General features: G+C 38.1%; 4 protein-coding genes across 9 annotated transcripts; 2 read left to right on the top strand and 2 right to left on the bottom strand.

The window, feature by feature from the left end:
• The first annotated feature begins 412 nt into the window (after positions 1-412).
• On the top strand, positions 413-6,239 carry LOC133722553 (serine/threonine-protein kinase Nek3-like). 5 transcript variants are annotated; one of them, XM_062149438.1, is made up of 16 exons: positions 415-952; positions 2,038-2,148; positions 2,280-2,346; positions 2,614-2,679; positions 3,261-3,307; positions 3,422-3,467; positions 3,615-3,695; positions 3,788-3,830; positions 3,912-3,961; positions 4,048-4,129; positions 4,214-4,263; positions 4,356-4,429; positions 4,657-4,708; positions 4,796-4,982; positions 5,055-5,206; positions 5,317-6,239. In XM_062149438.1, exons 2-16 carry the CDS (start codon positions 2,063-2,065, stop codon positions 6,010-6,012), a joined length of 1,779 nt encoding a protein of 592 aa, XP_062005422.1. In that variant the 5' UTR covers positions 415-952; positions 2,038-2,062; the 3' UTR covers positions 6,013-6,239. The 5 variants fall into 5 exon arrangements, with proteins under 5 accessions (XP_062005419.1, XP_062005420.1, XP_062005418.1 ...); XM_062149435.1 differs by having other exon boundaries at positions 413-952; positions 2,043-2,148; positions 4,796-5,206; XM_062149436.1 differs by having other exon boundaries at positions 413-952; positions 2,027-2,148; positions 4,796-5,206.
• Positions 6,240-8,351: 2,112 nt separating this feature from the next.
• On the bottom strand, positions 8,352-10,325 carry LOC133719804 (protein IQ-DOMAIN 19-like). The gene is made up of 4 exons (XM_062145979.1): positions 9,879-10,325; positions 9,559-9,792; positions 8,709-9,272; positions 8,352-8,599 (listed from the first exon to the last, which is right to left on the bottom strand). The coding sequence occupies exons 1-4, from the start codon at positions 10,182-10,184 to the stop codon at positions 8,579-8,581; spliced, it is 1,125 nt and encodes a 374-aa protein (XP_062001963.1). The 5' UTR covers positions 10,185-10,325; the 3' UTR covers positions 8,352-8,578.
• Positions 10,326-10,808: 483 nt separating this feature from the next.
• On the bottom strand, positions 10,809-13,680 carry LOC133721041 (uncharacterized). Of its 2 annotated transcripts, none has more exons than XM_062147556.1 (3): positions 13,545-13,680; positions 12,039-12,848; positions 10,809-11,220 (listed from the first exon to the last, which is right to left on the bottom strand). In XM_062147556.1, the coding sequence occupies exon 2, from the start codon at positions 12,783-12,785 to the stop codon at positions 12,045-12,047; it is 741 nt and encodes a 246-aa protein (XP_062003540.1). In that variant the 5' UTR covers positions 12,786-12,848; positions 13,545-13,680; the 3' UTR covers positions 10,809-11,220; positions 12,039-12,044. The 2 variants fall into 2 exon arrangements, with proteins under 2 accessions (XP_062003540.1, XP_062003539.1); XM_062147555.1 differs by having other exon boundaries at positions 12,039-12,844; positions 13,545-13,650.
• A 1,676-nt stretch (positions 13,681-15,356) lies between these two features.
• LOC133720939 (protein HEAT INTOLERANT 4-like) lies at positions 15,357-16,123 on the top strand. Its single transcript, XM_062147430.1, has 2 exons — positions 15,357-15,665; positions 15,929-16,123. The coding sequence occupies exons 1-2, from the start codon at positions 15,357-15,359 to the stop codon at positions 16,121-16,123; spliced, it is 504 nt and encodes a 167-aa protein (XP_062003414.1).
• Positions 16,124-16,408: the final 285 nt, after the last annotated feature.

Raw genomic sequence — 16,408 nt, 5'->3', positions numbered from 1 at the left:
GATATATGATGTTAAACCTCAATTAATAGGCTAAACTTACACATACACGTAAATTTTAGGTCAATTGCACCAATGGTATATAGAAAAATTTTCAGAGTGTATAAAATAGTCACTATTTTGTAAAATTTTAGGGTTAAAACTGCATTTTTGAAAATGCTCAGTAGTAGCCGTAAGCAGTCTCCCCAAACCAATTTCAGAGAAAAAATATTCAAACCTAAAACCTCTATCGATAAGTCTAACCTACATAGCTTTTAGTCGGTAGTACAGAGTTATTGTTGACTCATACAGTAGATCAGTCATTGTATAAGATTTACAAGTAAAACTCAGAGATTGATAAAAAGGAAAAGAAATCTAAGAAAAGTCAAGCTCCCCCTACAAAGCTGTGACAAAATTAATGGGGGCCATGACCATCCTTCCCCCCCTCTCAGGGCTACCCACCCCTTGTTTGTCAGTGTCTCCATGACCATTGCTGTGAGCAGCAGAGTTTACTCTCACTTCTCTCCTTTTCACAGACAGAATAGAAATGACCTCCCTCCCTTCTACTATTCAAGTCTCATTGACCCATCATCAACCCTCTCTTCTCTCTCTCTCTCTAACTAGAAATCAAACAATAAAAAAATAATAAAGTGAATCTTCCCCTAGGATTAATGTGTTTGTTAATGTAGAGTACTATACTATACATAGCAATTAAGCAATGTAATCCTTCACTTTCTCTCTCTGTGAAATTTGTCAGTTTGTTAAAGCTGAGAGCTTGAGAGAGTTGGAGGTGAGTGAAAAACCGAATAAGGCGAATGGGCGAAGGAGCCACTGCAACTTCCTCTTCGACTTGTCTTCTGGGTTTTCTGCTTTGTAGTCTTCTTGTCCGGAAACGGTGTCGTTTATAGCTGCTGCTTCTGCTAATGTGTCCTGCATTGTGATCTCTCTGGATCCAACTCACTGCCTCTACACTCAGGTCTTGCAAATCTCTCTCTCAAAGCAGTAAAGATGTTGGCTTTAGTCATTTTCTTGAGGTTTAAGGAAGTAAAGCTGCAATCTTTGAGTTGGGTTTTGGTTTTCAGCTGCATTTGGTAGTTTCAGAGGGGGAAATTTGCTTGATTTTGATCCCATTTTGAGTCTGTGTTGCTCTGTTTTGTTATACTCTCTGCATTTTGCAAGAAGATTGGTTATTTTTCTTGGTGGAATGCTTTTTCTGCTGTCTTTCTTGGTCTAAATCTTTATGGGTTTTTGCCTTTTTGGTATTTGGCTAGTTTCTATTGAGTGTTCAAGTTGTAGTTCATGGTTTGTGCTGTTCCTCTTCATCTTTTTTTTTTATTTTTCAGTATATACATTTGAGATTGTTTGTTTGCTAAGGAAGTCTGGGAAATTAAGCAATACATGGTATATAGTACACTTTGAGTTTTTCTGATGCTTTTTCTTTTTCCTGACTAATGGGATCTGACAAAACTATGGCTTGTACCCATTTAAGCCCAGAACCGACAGATTTGAATGAGCTGATTTGAGACTTTGACACACTTTGAATTTTTTTGTTCTTTCCAAAATGTTCTTCAATGACTTTTCACCACATTGGATTTCAATTAAGAAGGGGGTTTCACCTCTAAAGATATGGGGTTTCAGTTAAGAAGGAAAAATATTATGAGGAAGCGCGAGTTGGATTTTGTGTTTAGCATAGTTACATGGGTTGCAATTGCATTATGGGAATGCAGACTATTTGACTGTTACACAAGGGCATTTGAATGAAATTGATTTAGCCGGGTATAATGTTGCTTCTAGTTTTTTCATCTTCTTTCTGCTCAGTGGTTTATCAAATCTCTTGGAGTGAAAACATAACTTTTTCCATTGCATTTTCGCTGTTCATTTCTGAAGAGAGTGACTAATATGTTTGTAACCTATGCAAATCTTGAGTAACTTCACAAGTTGCTTTGCCTTCTGCTACTTTGCTACATCTTCTATCCTGTTAAATTCTATTCTAATTTCCGAAAAGAAAAAAAGACAAGTATAATTGCCTGTGAGATTAAAACCATTTTAGTTTTTCCTCAGAAAAGATAGATTTAGAACCAACAGCATGGAGCAATACGAAGTTCTGGAGCAAATTGGGAAAGGGGCTTTTGGTTCTGCACTTCTTGTCAGGCACAAGCACGAAAAGAAGAAGTAAGACTGGAACTTACTTTTTCTTTTTCTTTCCCTTTATCCATATTTACTTTCTTGGGACTACGCACTGGTCCACTATTCCTTCTGATATTATCATGCAAGTTTTGATTTTTCCTTTTTGATATATGAAGGTATGTGCTCAAAAAGATTCGTCTTGCTCGCCAGACTGATAGATCACGGAGATCTGCACATCAGGAGGTTAGTATTGCTTTTCATGATTTTGTCTCAAGGAACTGTTCAGATTACTTGTGGCCTTGTGGGCACTCTTTTAGATGGTCTGGATTCCTATGTAAGATTGTTGGAGCAGAATGCAATTCATTTGTACTTACAGTGTATCCTAGACTTCAACTAGGTTTCATGTAAATAATATTCTTAGCTGGGATGTGCTCAATCTTGAACCTTTGATTAGTTTGCACTAATGCTATATTAAATATCCACAGATTGACTCTTTTCTTGTTTGTGTAGATGGAGCTCATTTCTAAGTTCAAAAATCCATTTATTGTGGAGTATAAAGATTCTTGGGTCGAAAAGGTACATTTACATGCTTCTCATTCTTTCTCATCTTAATAGTTGCTTCTGATGTTAATACGCTAGACTACTGAGATGTATATAGATACATGTCTCTAAGACTCACAGTAGTTTTCTCTAAGCCCTTGTTAAAGTAGGTTAGTACACTATGATTTTTAGTTAGAGAGTTTGAGAGATACTAAATAGTTTATCATCATCTGCAAAAAGTAATTTTCATGATACTTTAAAGACTTTGTACTTCTTTTTTTTTTCAGTCTAGATATACATCAACTTTTAAAATTTAAAAAAAATTGGTGAGCTTGATCCAGAATTTCAGTTTTTGAAATGCCTGAAGATTTGATGGTATCCTCTGCATTGAATATTGATGGTAGTTTCAAGTAGAATATGGACACATTCAATCTCATGGATAACTTTGTCAATGTAGACATGAACCAGTAGTTAGACCAGTAGTCTCTAACTAGTTAGTTTTGTTGGTAGCCCAAATTGTGATTTACTTGAGTTATTCTCGTTTTCTGTTGGGAGTGTGGCACCTAGCTTGTTGTCAGTGTTTAACATTGCTTTTATATTGATTCCCTGGTTTGCAGGGTTGCTATGTATGCATAGTTATAGGTTACTGTGCTGGCGGAGACATGTAAGCCTAGCTTTTTTATATTAAAACTATAATTTTATAATCGTGGTTTCATCTGCTTTGACTTGAAGCCTTGCATGTTCTTGGCCACTTATGCTGCTATTCTGTGTGGTACAGGGCAGAAGCTATAAAAAAGGCCAATGGAATTCTTTTTCCTGAAGAGGTTTGAACCCTTATTTTATTTCTTGTTTTCTCTTCTCCTGTGGAATTTCCTATTTATGAATTACTTGCCCAGTAGTCACTTTTATGCATTGCATACCTGTAACTCGCCCCTCTGCATCTAATTTATGGGAGTTAACTTTCTTATCAGAAAATCTGTAAGTGGCTTGTCCAACTTCTGATGGCACTCGACTATTTGCACAAGAATCATATTCTTCATCGTGATGTCAAGGTTAGTTACTCAATTCTTCCTGTGCACTTGGCAAACACTTTTCAATATATCTGATGCTGTTTTGTACTGATACTGGTCCATGATTTCTTCAGTGTTCTAATATCTTCTTAACAAAAGATCAAGATATACGCCTGGGTAAGTGGTTGTATTAATTCCTATATTTCTTTCAAAGGGAAGTGTTGTTTTTCTGAGGACAATTGATCAATGTGGGTGCAGGTGACTTTGGACTTGCAAAAATGTTGACTTCAGATGATCTTGCCTCTTCTGTAAGTAACTTTGATCTTCTATAAAAGTTTAATTATGCACAAGGTCTTGAAGATATCTATAATAAAATCTTGATATCTTAATTCAGGTTGTGGGAACTCCTAGCTATATGTGTCCCGAACTTCTTGCTGATATACCTTATGGTTCCAAATCAGACATTTGGTCTTTGGGTAAGAACAGTGTTTTTGGATTCTTTTGGTCTCGAGTATTGTTCTTAGCTGCATTTTGTAATGTACTTAACATATTTCTTTCAGGATGCTGCATATATGAAATGACTTCTCATAGACCAGCGTTTAAAGCATTTGTAAGTTCTCTGACTTCTTATTTTTCAGATTTTTCCACTTACAGACGTTTCTTTGGTGAAATTGTTTTATTAGTTTTCTATTTCTTGAACAGGATATACAAGCACTTATTACCAAAATTAATAAGTCTATAGTGGCTCCCCTTCCCACAAAGTACACTAGTGCATTGTAAGTGCTTTCTTAGTCTATGTTTAGTTTCTGTGGCTATTCACTTCAACTGCATATTAAATTCTTTGCTTTTTTAAAAACTTACAGAAGCTCTATATTTGGAATTGACATTTATCAATTCGACATTTTTTATATTTTTACTTTAATTGCCTGACTCCTAATATCTTGTGTTTCCTTAAATAACGGAATGTTGTTGACCTAATTATTTTGCTTATTTCTATTCTCAGTCGAGGCCTTGTTAAAACCATGCTTCGGAAAAACCCAGAACTCAGGCCAAGTGTATGTATACTTCTTCTAGCTTACATCTTGCAAAATTGATGTGGATAGTACTGTACATCTCATTTGAACTATTTTTTGTTGGAGCAGGCTGCAGAGCTGCTCCGTCACCCATACCTTCAGCCTTATGTTCAAAAGGTTCATCTCAAAATCAACAGCCCCAATTACTTGAAGAAAACTAGATTTTCTGAGACAGAAGATGTTCGATACTCAACATACCAGGAGAAGCAGCGTATATTAAGCAATGATAGGACTTTGAATCCTAGTATTTCTGGAGGTGAGCAAGATTTTATGTGCTCTACTCAAGACATGAATGACAAGTTCAATTATCTGAATCAAGAATTCACAGGATCATCTGTTGGTGTCACCCATAAAAAGGCAGCCATTCGCAAGCAGCCAATTGCTTCCAAAACTTCAAATAATGTCTGGACTCAAAAAATTACTCCAGCAAAAGCTTCTGCCACTCCCAAGAGATGGATGGAGCCAAAGAATCGCTCATCGGTAAGATAAGTTGGGAGATCTCTCTCTCTCTCTCTCATTTTGTAAAAAAATTTTGAATGGCAATTATTGCTAGTCTCACTATTTTGAGTTTATCTATGTTATCTTTCCAGCTTCCTGTTTCACGCACTCAGGACAAAGCAGTAACTACAACTCGCAGAGCATCATTGCCATTCTCAACAAGACCTGCAATTAAACAATCCCCTTTCCGGCCTAGTGTTGGTGTCCTACACTGTATTAAATCTCCTGATGTCTCTGTCAATTCCCCTCGAATTGACAGGATAGCTGAATTCCCATTAGCATCATATGAAGAACAATTGTATGAAGAACAATTTTTGCCTACCCGTAGAGGCTCACCAACCTCTGTGCAAGGCTCATGTGGCTCCCCACAATCTGGTGACCGTTCAATCATGAAAGACAAGTGCACAGTTCAGATATTCGATAAAGCCTCTCGCAGGCTTAGTTTCACAGGTGCATGGCAGGGAATTGACCGTAGCATGTTTCAAGTTGATAGAGAAAATCGAAGTGATGCATGTTCTGACCAGAATGCAACCGCTGGTGGAGCTTCAAGCCGGACCTCATCAGACACACGCCGCCGATTTGACACCTCATCGTACCAACAAAGGGCTGAAGCTTTGGAAGGGTTGCTCGAGTTTAGTGCAAGGTTGCTCCAATATGAAAGATATGAAGAGCTTGGGGTGTTGCTGAAGCCTTTTGGTCCTGGCAAGGTGGATCCTAGGGAAACTGCTATTTGGTTAACTAAGAGCATCAAGGAAAATACTGTCAAACAGGATGATGAGATTAATTAGAGATCCAAATTGCCAATGAGCTGATGCCACGCGTCCGGCATGTATCATATTTCTGACTAATAGTTTTTGTAGTTCTGAGGTTTTGTTCTCAGTTTTCTGAAGAGGAATTAGGCATCTAGTCAGATGTTCATTTTGTAGGCTATGATCTCAGACTAGTCATCACTGTGGACTCAATTTAGTTTGAGAACTGTAATTTGGTAATGAGAAGTAATTTTTCATTGTATTTAGCACTTTGAGTATTGCCAAAAATAAGCCACAGCCTCCGCATATTTTGTGAGCCACACACTCTAAGTAAAGTAATTATTTTCCAATTTTATTAAAAAAGAAAAATCATTTGCCATCTAAGAAAGGGAAAAGTTCTTTATTTATTTATTTATTTTTCGAAACCTATAACACAATCTTCTAGATCAAGACAGCAAAAGCATAGAATTAAATTCAACAAGGTACTTATTTCTGAGGAGAAAAGCATAGCTGCATTGCTACTGGCTTCCCTGCTTTGATGGCCCCGGGCATCTACTGGCATGGGGTCATTAGGGTGCCGGCAAATGGGACAGACGTGATTGATCCTGAGCCACTCGACAATGCAATGTTGATGATAATAATGTAAGCAGGGCGACCAAGAGATGGTGATCTCGATCTCTTGTGTCCGCCAAAGGCATCCACACAAATAGCACAAGATGTCTCCAGACCAAGCATTTCCAGATTATCATGCTCAACGAGTAGCACTTGCTCCAAACCTTGAATGAATGCTTCAGTTGCCGGAATAAGCTTGAGCCTGTAGTAATTGTCTTCCACGTTTAAGTGCATGGATTCCTTCGTATCGCTAATTTTATCTGGGACGGCTTCTTCAAGCATATCCAATATATGTACAATAATAAACGGGTGCTTATCTTCGGGAACACCCATTGGGCTGCTCAGATACCTAGCCAGCTTCATCTGTAACTTGTCCATTTCCGTTGGAGACCTGGCTATGACCTCCCACTCCCACTCACCCTCTCCCTCGAGAACCGCAGCTTAAGAATATGTCTAGATAATATAATTGGAGGTTCAAAATCATAACCCTGGATGCTTGGATTGTAATTTACAATTACCTGGGCCAGTTTGAATCTGATCGGAAGTATGTCCATGCCGGCACTGCTTCTGTAGTAGTCTGTTCTTTTTTGATGAACTTGAACTTCAAAAGTTGGTGTTTCGGTGATGCTGCTCATCCTTGCTTCAATACGCGATTCTTGTTTGAATAACAAAGTTGGTGGAACACTTTCTGCACAGAAAATGTTGTTTGGAGATCTTGGACGTTAAGTTACTTTCCTTATTGGTCTTGGAAACCCGATGTCCTAAATCTTTTTCCTACTTGTACAGGGAGAAGTGGCCTATTCCTACCTACATGTGGGAATATTGTCATCAGTCGGTATTCTATATAAGTCTTGCACATAAAAAGAACGAAAAATACCAATTGCTTCAGAATAAGGCTTATTACCGATTGTTCTCTGCAGTACTCTTTGTCTTTGAATAATTTCATAGAAAGAATAGAATGGTGACTACTATAGGAATGAACAAGAAGGCACCAGAAGCTTTGAAAGCCACCACCACCATTCGGCCAGCAAAGCGGGGCAAGAAGGCTCCCCAAGCTAACAAAAACAGATCATGTGAGCTAGAGCTGAAGACGAATGTAGGTGTCATTCACTGTTATGAATCTCGCGATGATGTTACTGTCAATTCCCTTCCAACTCCATTCACTAGCTTCCTGAGGTCATTTGATGATGACTAGCTACCCTTCAAACATGAAGGAGGAGAGACCTTCCTAAGTAAAAGGTCAGATATGTGATGGGGATGAGGGACTTCATGAGTGTGGGGTTCAAAACACACCTGCTGCTGCTGCTGATGCAGGAGGAGCATCATCAAGCCGCAGCAGGCTTGACACCTCATCATTGGAGCAGAGGGCTGAAGCTTTAGAAGCGCTGCTTGAGCTTTGTGCAAGATTGTTCCAAGATGGAAAATATCAAGAGCTTGAGGTTGTGCTTAAGCCTTTTGGGCCTGGGGTGTTTGCCCTAGGGAAACTGCTATTTGGTTGACTAAGATCATTAAGGAAAATACTACAGTCAAGTAAATAGACCAATTAATGACTAAAGAGCTGCTTCCACTTGTATCTTACCCTAATAGGTTTTTATTTTTATCTTGCTCTAGTTAATTAGATACTGGTTTTTGTAAATTGTATGGGTGAGAATGCACTAAATGTTTTCTAATTTTCTATAATCTCTCTGCTTTCTTTGTTTTACTTCTTATTCTGATATCCGAAGTAATCCAACAGTAAAAGGTAAACACAGAGGACTGGAAGTATTAAGTGGTACAAATATACAAGATCACGTTCCAATTAAAAGTTTAAATGAAGGTAGTTTCAGATAATTATTGTCAAATGGCATTGAAATTAATCTCATAAACAAGTAAAATTAGTAATTAGTATAGTATACTACACTGAAACTTTTACTTTTACTGATTACAAGAGAATTTGATCTTCAGCATCGATCCATTTACCATTTTCAACTCAATATTGATATGCGAGGAGCTGTTAATACAAAATCACATGGGGCTGCAATCACACAATTAATTACTATTAGACAACTATGAAATAAGGCAAAAATCAGCAAAAATATATATGTATATGAACCTGCATAATGCATTAACTTGAACACTTTTACCTCTGCAGCTAGAGATTCAGTATACTTGGAATGACTTGGATTAATGTAATGATACTTGTCCTCAAACAATCTTCTTGGTCTGTAGAGCTTACCAAACCAGGGATCATGGTTTTTGTGATCATTGGTTTTGAACTGTGAAGATGAACGTCTCAGAAACTGTTCATCTGTTGAATCTACTTGTTCTGTATGCTTGTTGCTCCCATCAGGTCGTTGCTTAGGTTCACTCTGTGACCTCACTTTTTTGGCCCTTGAAGATTGTGTGTTGGCCATGTAACTAGGCATGAATGAGTAGTCATAACATGTAGGCTCGACTAGAGAATCATGCTGTTGAAAAGGGATGTAAGGTCTTGTTGGTTTTGGTTTGGGTGAAGGCATTCGAGGACTAGTTTCTGGTGTTATGAACAAGGTCTCATTGTATTTTTGTCGGTTGGAGATGGACAGACGATCAGAAGAAAATGATGTGTAGCTATGATCAATCCTCTGATTTGTTTGTGAATGATTCAGGTAGTCACTTGTACTTTTCAAAACTCTTTGTGATTCATTGGAAATCATATAGATTTTCTTCTGCAATAAGAAGGGCACACATATAATCAACCAAGTTAGGAAAGCTTACTAGTTTGATAAGAAAATAGTACGTCAAATTCTACAGCAATTTTATTGTTCTTGATCATGAGGAGCTCAGCCTATGTAATAATGATTGAATCATGATCGAGATTATGTTTTATTGGAACAAAGAATCTTAAAAATATGAAATCAAAATTCCAAGATCATTTCTCATATATCTTGAGAACTAGCAGAGACAAAATCTAGGAGAGAATTTAAGAATTAAGATTAAAGGAGGACTAATTACCCTATGAACTTCATTGGCATGAGGGGAACCTCTTCTAATGGATGACTGCTTTTTATTTTCTACCTGTACAGCCGCCTCAGCCATCTGAATTCTCTGACAGCGAGCTCGGACCTGGATTGCCAACAAAGCATGCATGCGCCTCATAGTAGCATTAGTTTGTTTCCTCACAAAGTGACCTCTTATGAGTGCTTGTAACTTCACTAGACTCTTCAGGGCATGTAAAGCCTTCCTTGCCTGAAAACAAAGTAACCAAGTAATGAGCATGATAATAACAGATTTAGGTTGTCCAAATCATAAAAGTTTCAGATGGAAATTTGTACCAAATGAGCACGAAAGGCTGCTTGGATCCTTGTAGCAGCAGCATTCTCAGCCTGTATTGATACCCAGATGGCATGATTCAGCTGAGGCTTCAATGGCAATTTGGTGGTGTCAATCGAATCAACAGATTTTGAAACCCTGTGGGATGATCTTCCAAAGCTCCATCTTCGCTTAACTTTGGGACTCCCTGGGTGGATTGGCTTGGTGGTAGAAGACACACATTTCTCAGTCAAAAGAGCTTCATTCTTCTTCTTCTTCTCCTGCTTTCCTATCAGAAAGTTCAGAATCCATTTGCTTGCCTTCCCCATCTTTTTCAGTACATCAATCAAAGTCTCATTCTAGGCTGATAATGGTATTCCATACGAAAACATACAAACTTTATATACAGCAATATGATATCTGACTGGTTACACAAAATATGGTCGAATCTCTTTGTTGACTTTTGCACACTCTTTAATCTATAATCTAGTTTACTTGGATGGCTGTTTCTGTGGAGTACATATCAGGTCTGGTCATCAAGTGCTTTATTTTAAAGACTATGGCCTGCAGAGGCTTCCCTGCTTAAGCCATTTGGTACCTTCATAACTCGTATAAGTCATAATTCATAAACATAAGCATTACAAGATTCTTTCCCCTTCTGTTAGTTAGAAGACTTATGAGGCTGTACCCGGCAATCAAATTCATGTCCCTATGTCATTGTCATTGTCATTGATCATCCCACAACTGCCCAATTGTTCCTAATTCTAAGCATCACCATAGCAGTTTCTTTTTCTTTTCAGTTTTTAACCTTTGAAATACAATAAAATGATTCACTGCAGGCTTGTGGCAGACCGTAGTTAGATTGTAATTAACTAATTATTACATTTTGTATCAGTAGTGTTTAAGGCTAACAAGTTTACATATACAAATCCCTACCAACAGTTCAAACAGAATGAGAAAGGGATTCACAATCACTACTTTTGCAAATCCCTGTTAACAATCTCCAACCCACAACGAGATTTGAATGTTGCACATCAAGTTCAATTAATAAGGTAAGAAAGCCTTCAAAGTAAAATACAAAATTTATATAGAACAAACAAAAATTACTATGAAACCTTGCGAACAGGTAAAATTCAACAATTTGGTCACAATACAAACTTTAGCCTGACATGGAATTACCAAAAGCATGCAGGCATATTATTAACTAAAACACGAGTACTAGATCTAATCCAGCCACACTTTTCATCACTTTGTCGTAAATGTGCTGACTTCCTGAAGTCAAATTTCAGCTCCTGAAAGTCTGACTTCAGTAATAGATAGTGTTCCAACAACCAAATCACTCCTAATATGCAAGCATAACTCTACCTGCATAAGAAACAAGAATTGTTTCAAGACAAGATTAAGAACAGCAAAATAAGCTGACCAGGGCCTATGAATCTACTACATGCCGCATGATTTTATTTCTGTGAAAAAGAATGAGTACTGTGATAGGCATCACAATAACAAAACCATGTAAAGCTTTTTGTGTCATCAAGCCTCAATCACTCAACAGGTAGTATGAAACCAAAAAGAACAAAGGAAAAAAAAAAAAAAAAACAATGCAATTCAAATTGGATAACACAATGCTTTCTCAAAGAAAACGGCTACAATTATGATCAATTCATTTGTGCAAATCAGAAAAGAGTTGACATGCTATACAGTATTATCTGTGGCTTTCCTAGAGATCTTGTTACTACAAGATACTGAAGATAGTATGTTGCGGGTAATGTTGACTAGCAAATAAGCCCATTCAAGGAAAACAGAATATCATCAACAATACTCGTTTCATAAGATACTTGCACCCTAACAGTGACAAAATTACAAAAGCACACTAGCATGCCTATTAAACTTTTATCAGACTCTTCTCTTTCATATCTAAAATGGGGAAGAAGTTCTAAAAAAGAGAGGATATTAATCCAGGAGTAACTGGTTTTAACTCTTAGTGAACCCTGTGACTATTCTTAATGTCTGCCTACTGGTCACCAAAATCCATCAGCTATAACAAATAAAATGCAGCGTTATAATTCTAAAATCCTGTGCCACTTATTTAACGAAGCAAAAGTTCAAGATTCTTGCAAAGTAATCTAAGATAGAGTTATAATGGACATAAAATATTAAGAAGAAAAAAGGAAGAAAGATTCAACCTCTGGTCATCTGAGCTTCCCCTTCTCACTGCTCCTCCTTGCAGCTTCCTTGACCTTTTCAATGTAGCCTTCAATTGGAGGAGTCAGAGTTGCCATGAAACGATCTGTTGGGAATGGAGTCATGTCCGGCACCAATGCTGCCTCTTTCAAATGTTCAGGCAATGCCTCAATAGCCTCCTTCTTCAAACGCAAAAGTGTTGATTCTGCTGCTTGCCTTGCCCGGTGACGCCTCATCAACACCCTACTATACTCCTTTGCGAGCCGCTGGCCATCTTCAGCAGTCAGTTCATATTTTGGTAATTTCTCCTCATCAACCAAACCAAGTGATATCAAATCCAAACCCGGAGGTCCAATAACTGTTGGTTTTTCTGAGATCTGAAATTCTGGCTTCTTCTTTTTCTTCATATCAATTTCACGCTGTCGATCTTTGCTAATAAGTCCCAACTTCTCTCGCTCGGCTTCACGCTTTCTCTCTTTCTCTGTCAAGTATCTGACAGGGGTGGGGGCACTTAAGCATTGCTCATAAAACTTTTCTCTTTCAGCATATCTTTTTCCTCCTGCACCTTTAGGAGCACCATCTCCAGAACCTTTTTTCGTAGTTATCTTTGAGCGCTTCAGAGGCGCTGCAGTTTTCGTCTTCGACTTACCCTTTGCAGTCCCACTCACAGAGCACCTCTGAAGGAACTGGTGGCTTGAAGAAGACTCAAGCGTAGATATTAGGGGCTTAATCTTTAAGATTCGTATCATTTTCTGAAAACCCACTAAAGCTGTTCAGCACAATATATCAATGCCCAATTTCTCAATCACTGCCTGCATTACAACAAAGTAAGAAATCACTATTGACTTCATCCACCACTCAAATGCAAAACCAGTATTACACCCACAACTTAGAATACGACACTGCCATAATTCATAATATATGAAAAACTTTAGACTGGCTTCAAAATCAAGTGTCCATAACATTATCGAATTTCAGAAACTTGCATCTACAGAACAACCAGCAATAGTCTTACAAAACCCATTACACCGATTCCAAGAGCAATGTATTCAAAGTTTCAATCTTCAACAACGAAATACAGCTAACTAAATCATATTTTAGCAATCAGGGAAACATAAGGTGAGGCTGAACCAGAAACTTCCCAATCTTACTCTTTCCAACTGCTCACAGCATTACTCATAATTCTGGTAAAAACTTAACTACAACAGTAAGCTTAAACCTTTTTCTGATAAAAGATCTAACACAAACAAAACCACAATTACAATGTGTACGTCAAATTACAAAGAAAAAAGAAAATCGAAGAACAAATACATAAAGACTCAACCTTTAGCACTAAACCCACTAAACCCAGGATTCATTTGAACAAAGATAAAGTCTTTTCTATAAACCCTATTGCATTATGCGTTTCACAGATTGTTCCAGAGAAACAAATCGGTGAAGAAAGTTTGAGAAACAAAAACAACCCAAGTGAAAAGTTGATAGAAATATAAGCAGAGAGAAGACCATACCTATTAGTATTATTGGCTCAGCAGAAATGGCACTAAGCTCATCAGAGGAGGAACTGAGACTACTCTCTGGCAGAGAGAATCGGGAGAGAAGAGAAAGGGTTTTGGATCCGTGTAAGCCACGGAGAAATGGGAAAATGGTCCTGGGCTCTCTCTGCGTAATGGGCTTGGGTTTTATACTTTCTTGAGTTGGGCCTTTAGGGTTTAAGGGAGGTTTATGAATTATGATCATCGGCCTTCTTGCTTATTACTATCAATAAATTGATTAAATTCACCTCAATAGTGTCATTTGCTTAGCATTTTCACCTCAATTTGCATTAATATGCAGTGAGTTTTAATCTCAGTAGCTCGTAGGAAGTGATTGATCGTATCTACTGTATACAAATTAGTGTCAATCATCTCGACTCGTTGGGGGATGTTTGTATGGTAGGTTTCTCTCTCTTTAATTAGGCCAATATGTGGTTTTTTCTTTTCTTTTTCGCAGAGGCCAATATGTGGTTGGCCGGCTTGAGTACACATGATTGGTGCATTCAATGATGAAAACTAACAAGTATCAGATATTAATAAGCTTGTTAGACTTGCAGAATTATTACTAGTGTATGATGAAGTGTTTTCTTTGATTGTGTTTATACTTCTGGCATTTGGGCTCACATTCTGTCTAAATTTGATGTGAGTAATCCTCTCCTCTCTTGGAAACATTTCATTCCTTGGGCTGCTGCTAACTGGAAGGGTAATTCTTTATCTGTTGCAATCAAAAAGCTGGCTTTGCAAGCTGTGGTTTATGCTATCTGGCACGAGAGAAATAACCGCAAGTTCTGTAACGAAAGCCTTTCTTATGTTGTTGTGTTGAAAGCAATTGTGGAGTCCATGCGGTTATGCTTATTGTCTTGGAAGATCCCTCCTTCTCCATCTAACAATTACATTATTCATGAATGAAGACTCCCTTCTTAAATGGTGTCATCTCTGCGATGTATAGCCATTAGGTTGTATGTTTTAGTTTCTCTTTTTTATGTTCCCTCTTTGCTGAGGTTGTTGCTTTGTTAGCTTTATTAGCTACTGTTCCCTATTGTTTGTCTAGCTTTGTTTGAAGCCTGGGTTCTTCTATATATTCATTCATTTACCAAAAAAAAAAAAAAAGAATTCCAAAATTGAGTAACTTTTCTGATTTTAACACTTTTATTTGAAGGATTCCATTATAATTTGTTTTTATTTTTTGGTAGAAATCTATGAAACAAACCAATGATTTCCTTACACAGGGAATGGACCAATGCTTTCCTCATAGATTTCCTTAAAACGGAAATCTATGAAACGAATAGTGTTTTGGATTTTGAGCCTTCCCTACAAGTGGACCAATGCTTTCCTTATTGTTCTAGGACTCTTACCTACACATAAATTGTTGTAATTCCCTTTATAAAGGGGAGCCAAACCCATTATCGATTTGACTTTGTGTTAATTGGGACGATCGCTTTCACTTTCTCGACTTTGACTATCACAAGCAATTGTCTTTAATCAACTTCTGATAGCGATGATCGAAGAGAAAGGCGTTGAGGGAACTAGAGGTTGAAAACGGCGTTCAGCCAATGCGAAAGCGGGTCAAGCCCCGACATGCCGAGTACTTGGAGGAGCCCCGGAGCCTAGAGGGTCTATGGAAGGCTGCCTTTCCTGCCGGGACACCGAGGTCTCTTTTGGACTCGCCACTCTACCATTCTTTCAAGTGGGATTTCTCGAATCTTGAAGGAGCACTCGAAGAAGGGGGAAAGCAGTACAAGAAGATCTAGCAGCAGAGTTTATCTATTCGGCTCCACGGAGGAGGCCATGGTTAAAAGAGAAGTGGTTGCTTTGATCCCTGTGGTGGTGGCCGTTGTTTCGGATTCTCCGCCTTCCAATGAGCTTGGACTTGTTTTAAGTGAGGGAAAAGTGGAAGAGATAATTCCGATGAAGAGATTGAAGATAGACCGGGCTCCGTATGTTCCTTTGGACAAGAGAGTAGACAAAGAAGGTCCTGAAATCTTTGTCTTGAGCTGCAAGCAAAGAAGGGCTGCTCTCAAACACAAAAATGTCAAGGGAAACAGTGATCTATTGAAGTTTGAATACGCCGTGCCTTATTTGGATCCAGCGGCGCAAGTAATGTGCCATGAAGTTCATGTTCAGGAGGAGGAGGAGGAGTTATTTAGTGCTAATTAATGATGATGAGCTGGAGGAGTTGTACCTCAGTGGTGAAGATGAGGATCAGGTAATAGAAGAAGATGATGAAAAGAATGTCAAGGTGGAAGAAGAAGCAAATGGAGAAAATATAGAAGTTGGAGTTAGGGAAGGCGGCCCGAGAAGAAGTGTGGAGAATATGATGAAGATGAGGATTTACAAGTTCTATCCGGTGTTTCATCAAGGTGGAAGAAGAAGCAAAGGGAGAAAATATTGAAGTTGGAGTTAGGGAAGGCGGCCGGAGAAGAAGTGTGGAGAATATGATGAAGATGAGGATTTACAAGTTCTATCCGGTACAAACACCGGATACTACTGACATATCAGAGTTTACGAATGCATTTGTCAACAGGTACTATGGCACCGCTCATGAGATTCTGTGATGATTAAGTTTTGAAATCAACCGGATGCCGCATATATTAATCCCGGCCAACTGCAACACTCGATTCCCTATTTTTTTTGCCACCAAACATTATCATTTTGATTTACGTAGTCATAACTAATTAATATATGTAAAGTTGATTTTTACTATGTTGTACTTCATCAAATACATTTGTAAAAGAGATGAGTAGTCTTATATGAGTGAAATGTAGTACTTTGTGATAAAATATTTTGCCCTTCCCAGTCAATGTTCAATGAAGCCAATTGTGCTTAGCCGGCCTTAGCAT

Source organism: Rosa rugosa, chromosome 7, assembly GCF_958449725.1.
Source record: "Rosa rugosa chromosome 7, drRosRugo1.1, whole genome shotgun sequence".
Taxonomy (NCBI): domain Eukaryota; kingdom Viridiplantae; phylum Streptophyta; class Magnoliopsida; order Rosales; family Rosaceae; genus Rosa; species Rosa rugosa.
Note: the sequence above shows the minus strand (reverse complement) of the source record. Positions and strands in the feature narration are given on the sequence as shown.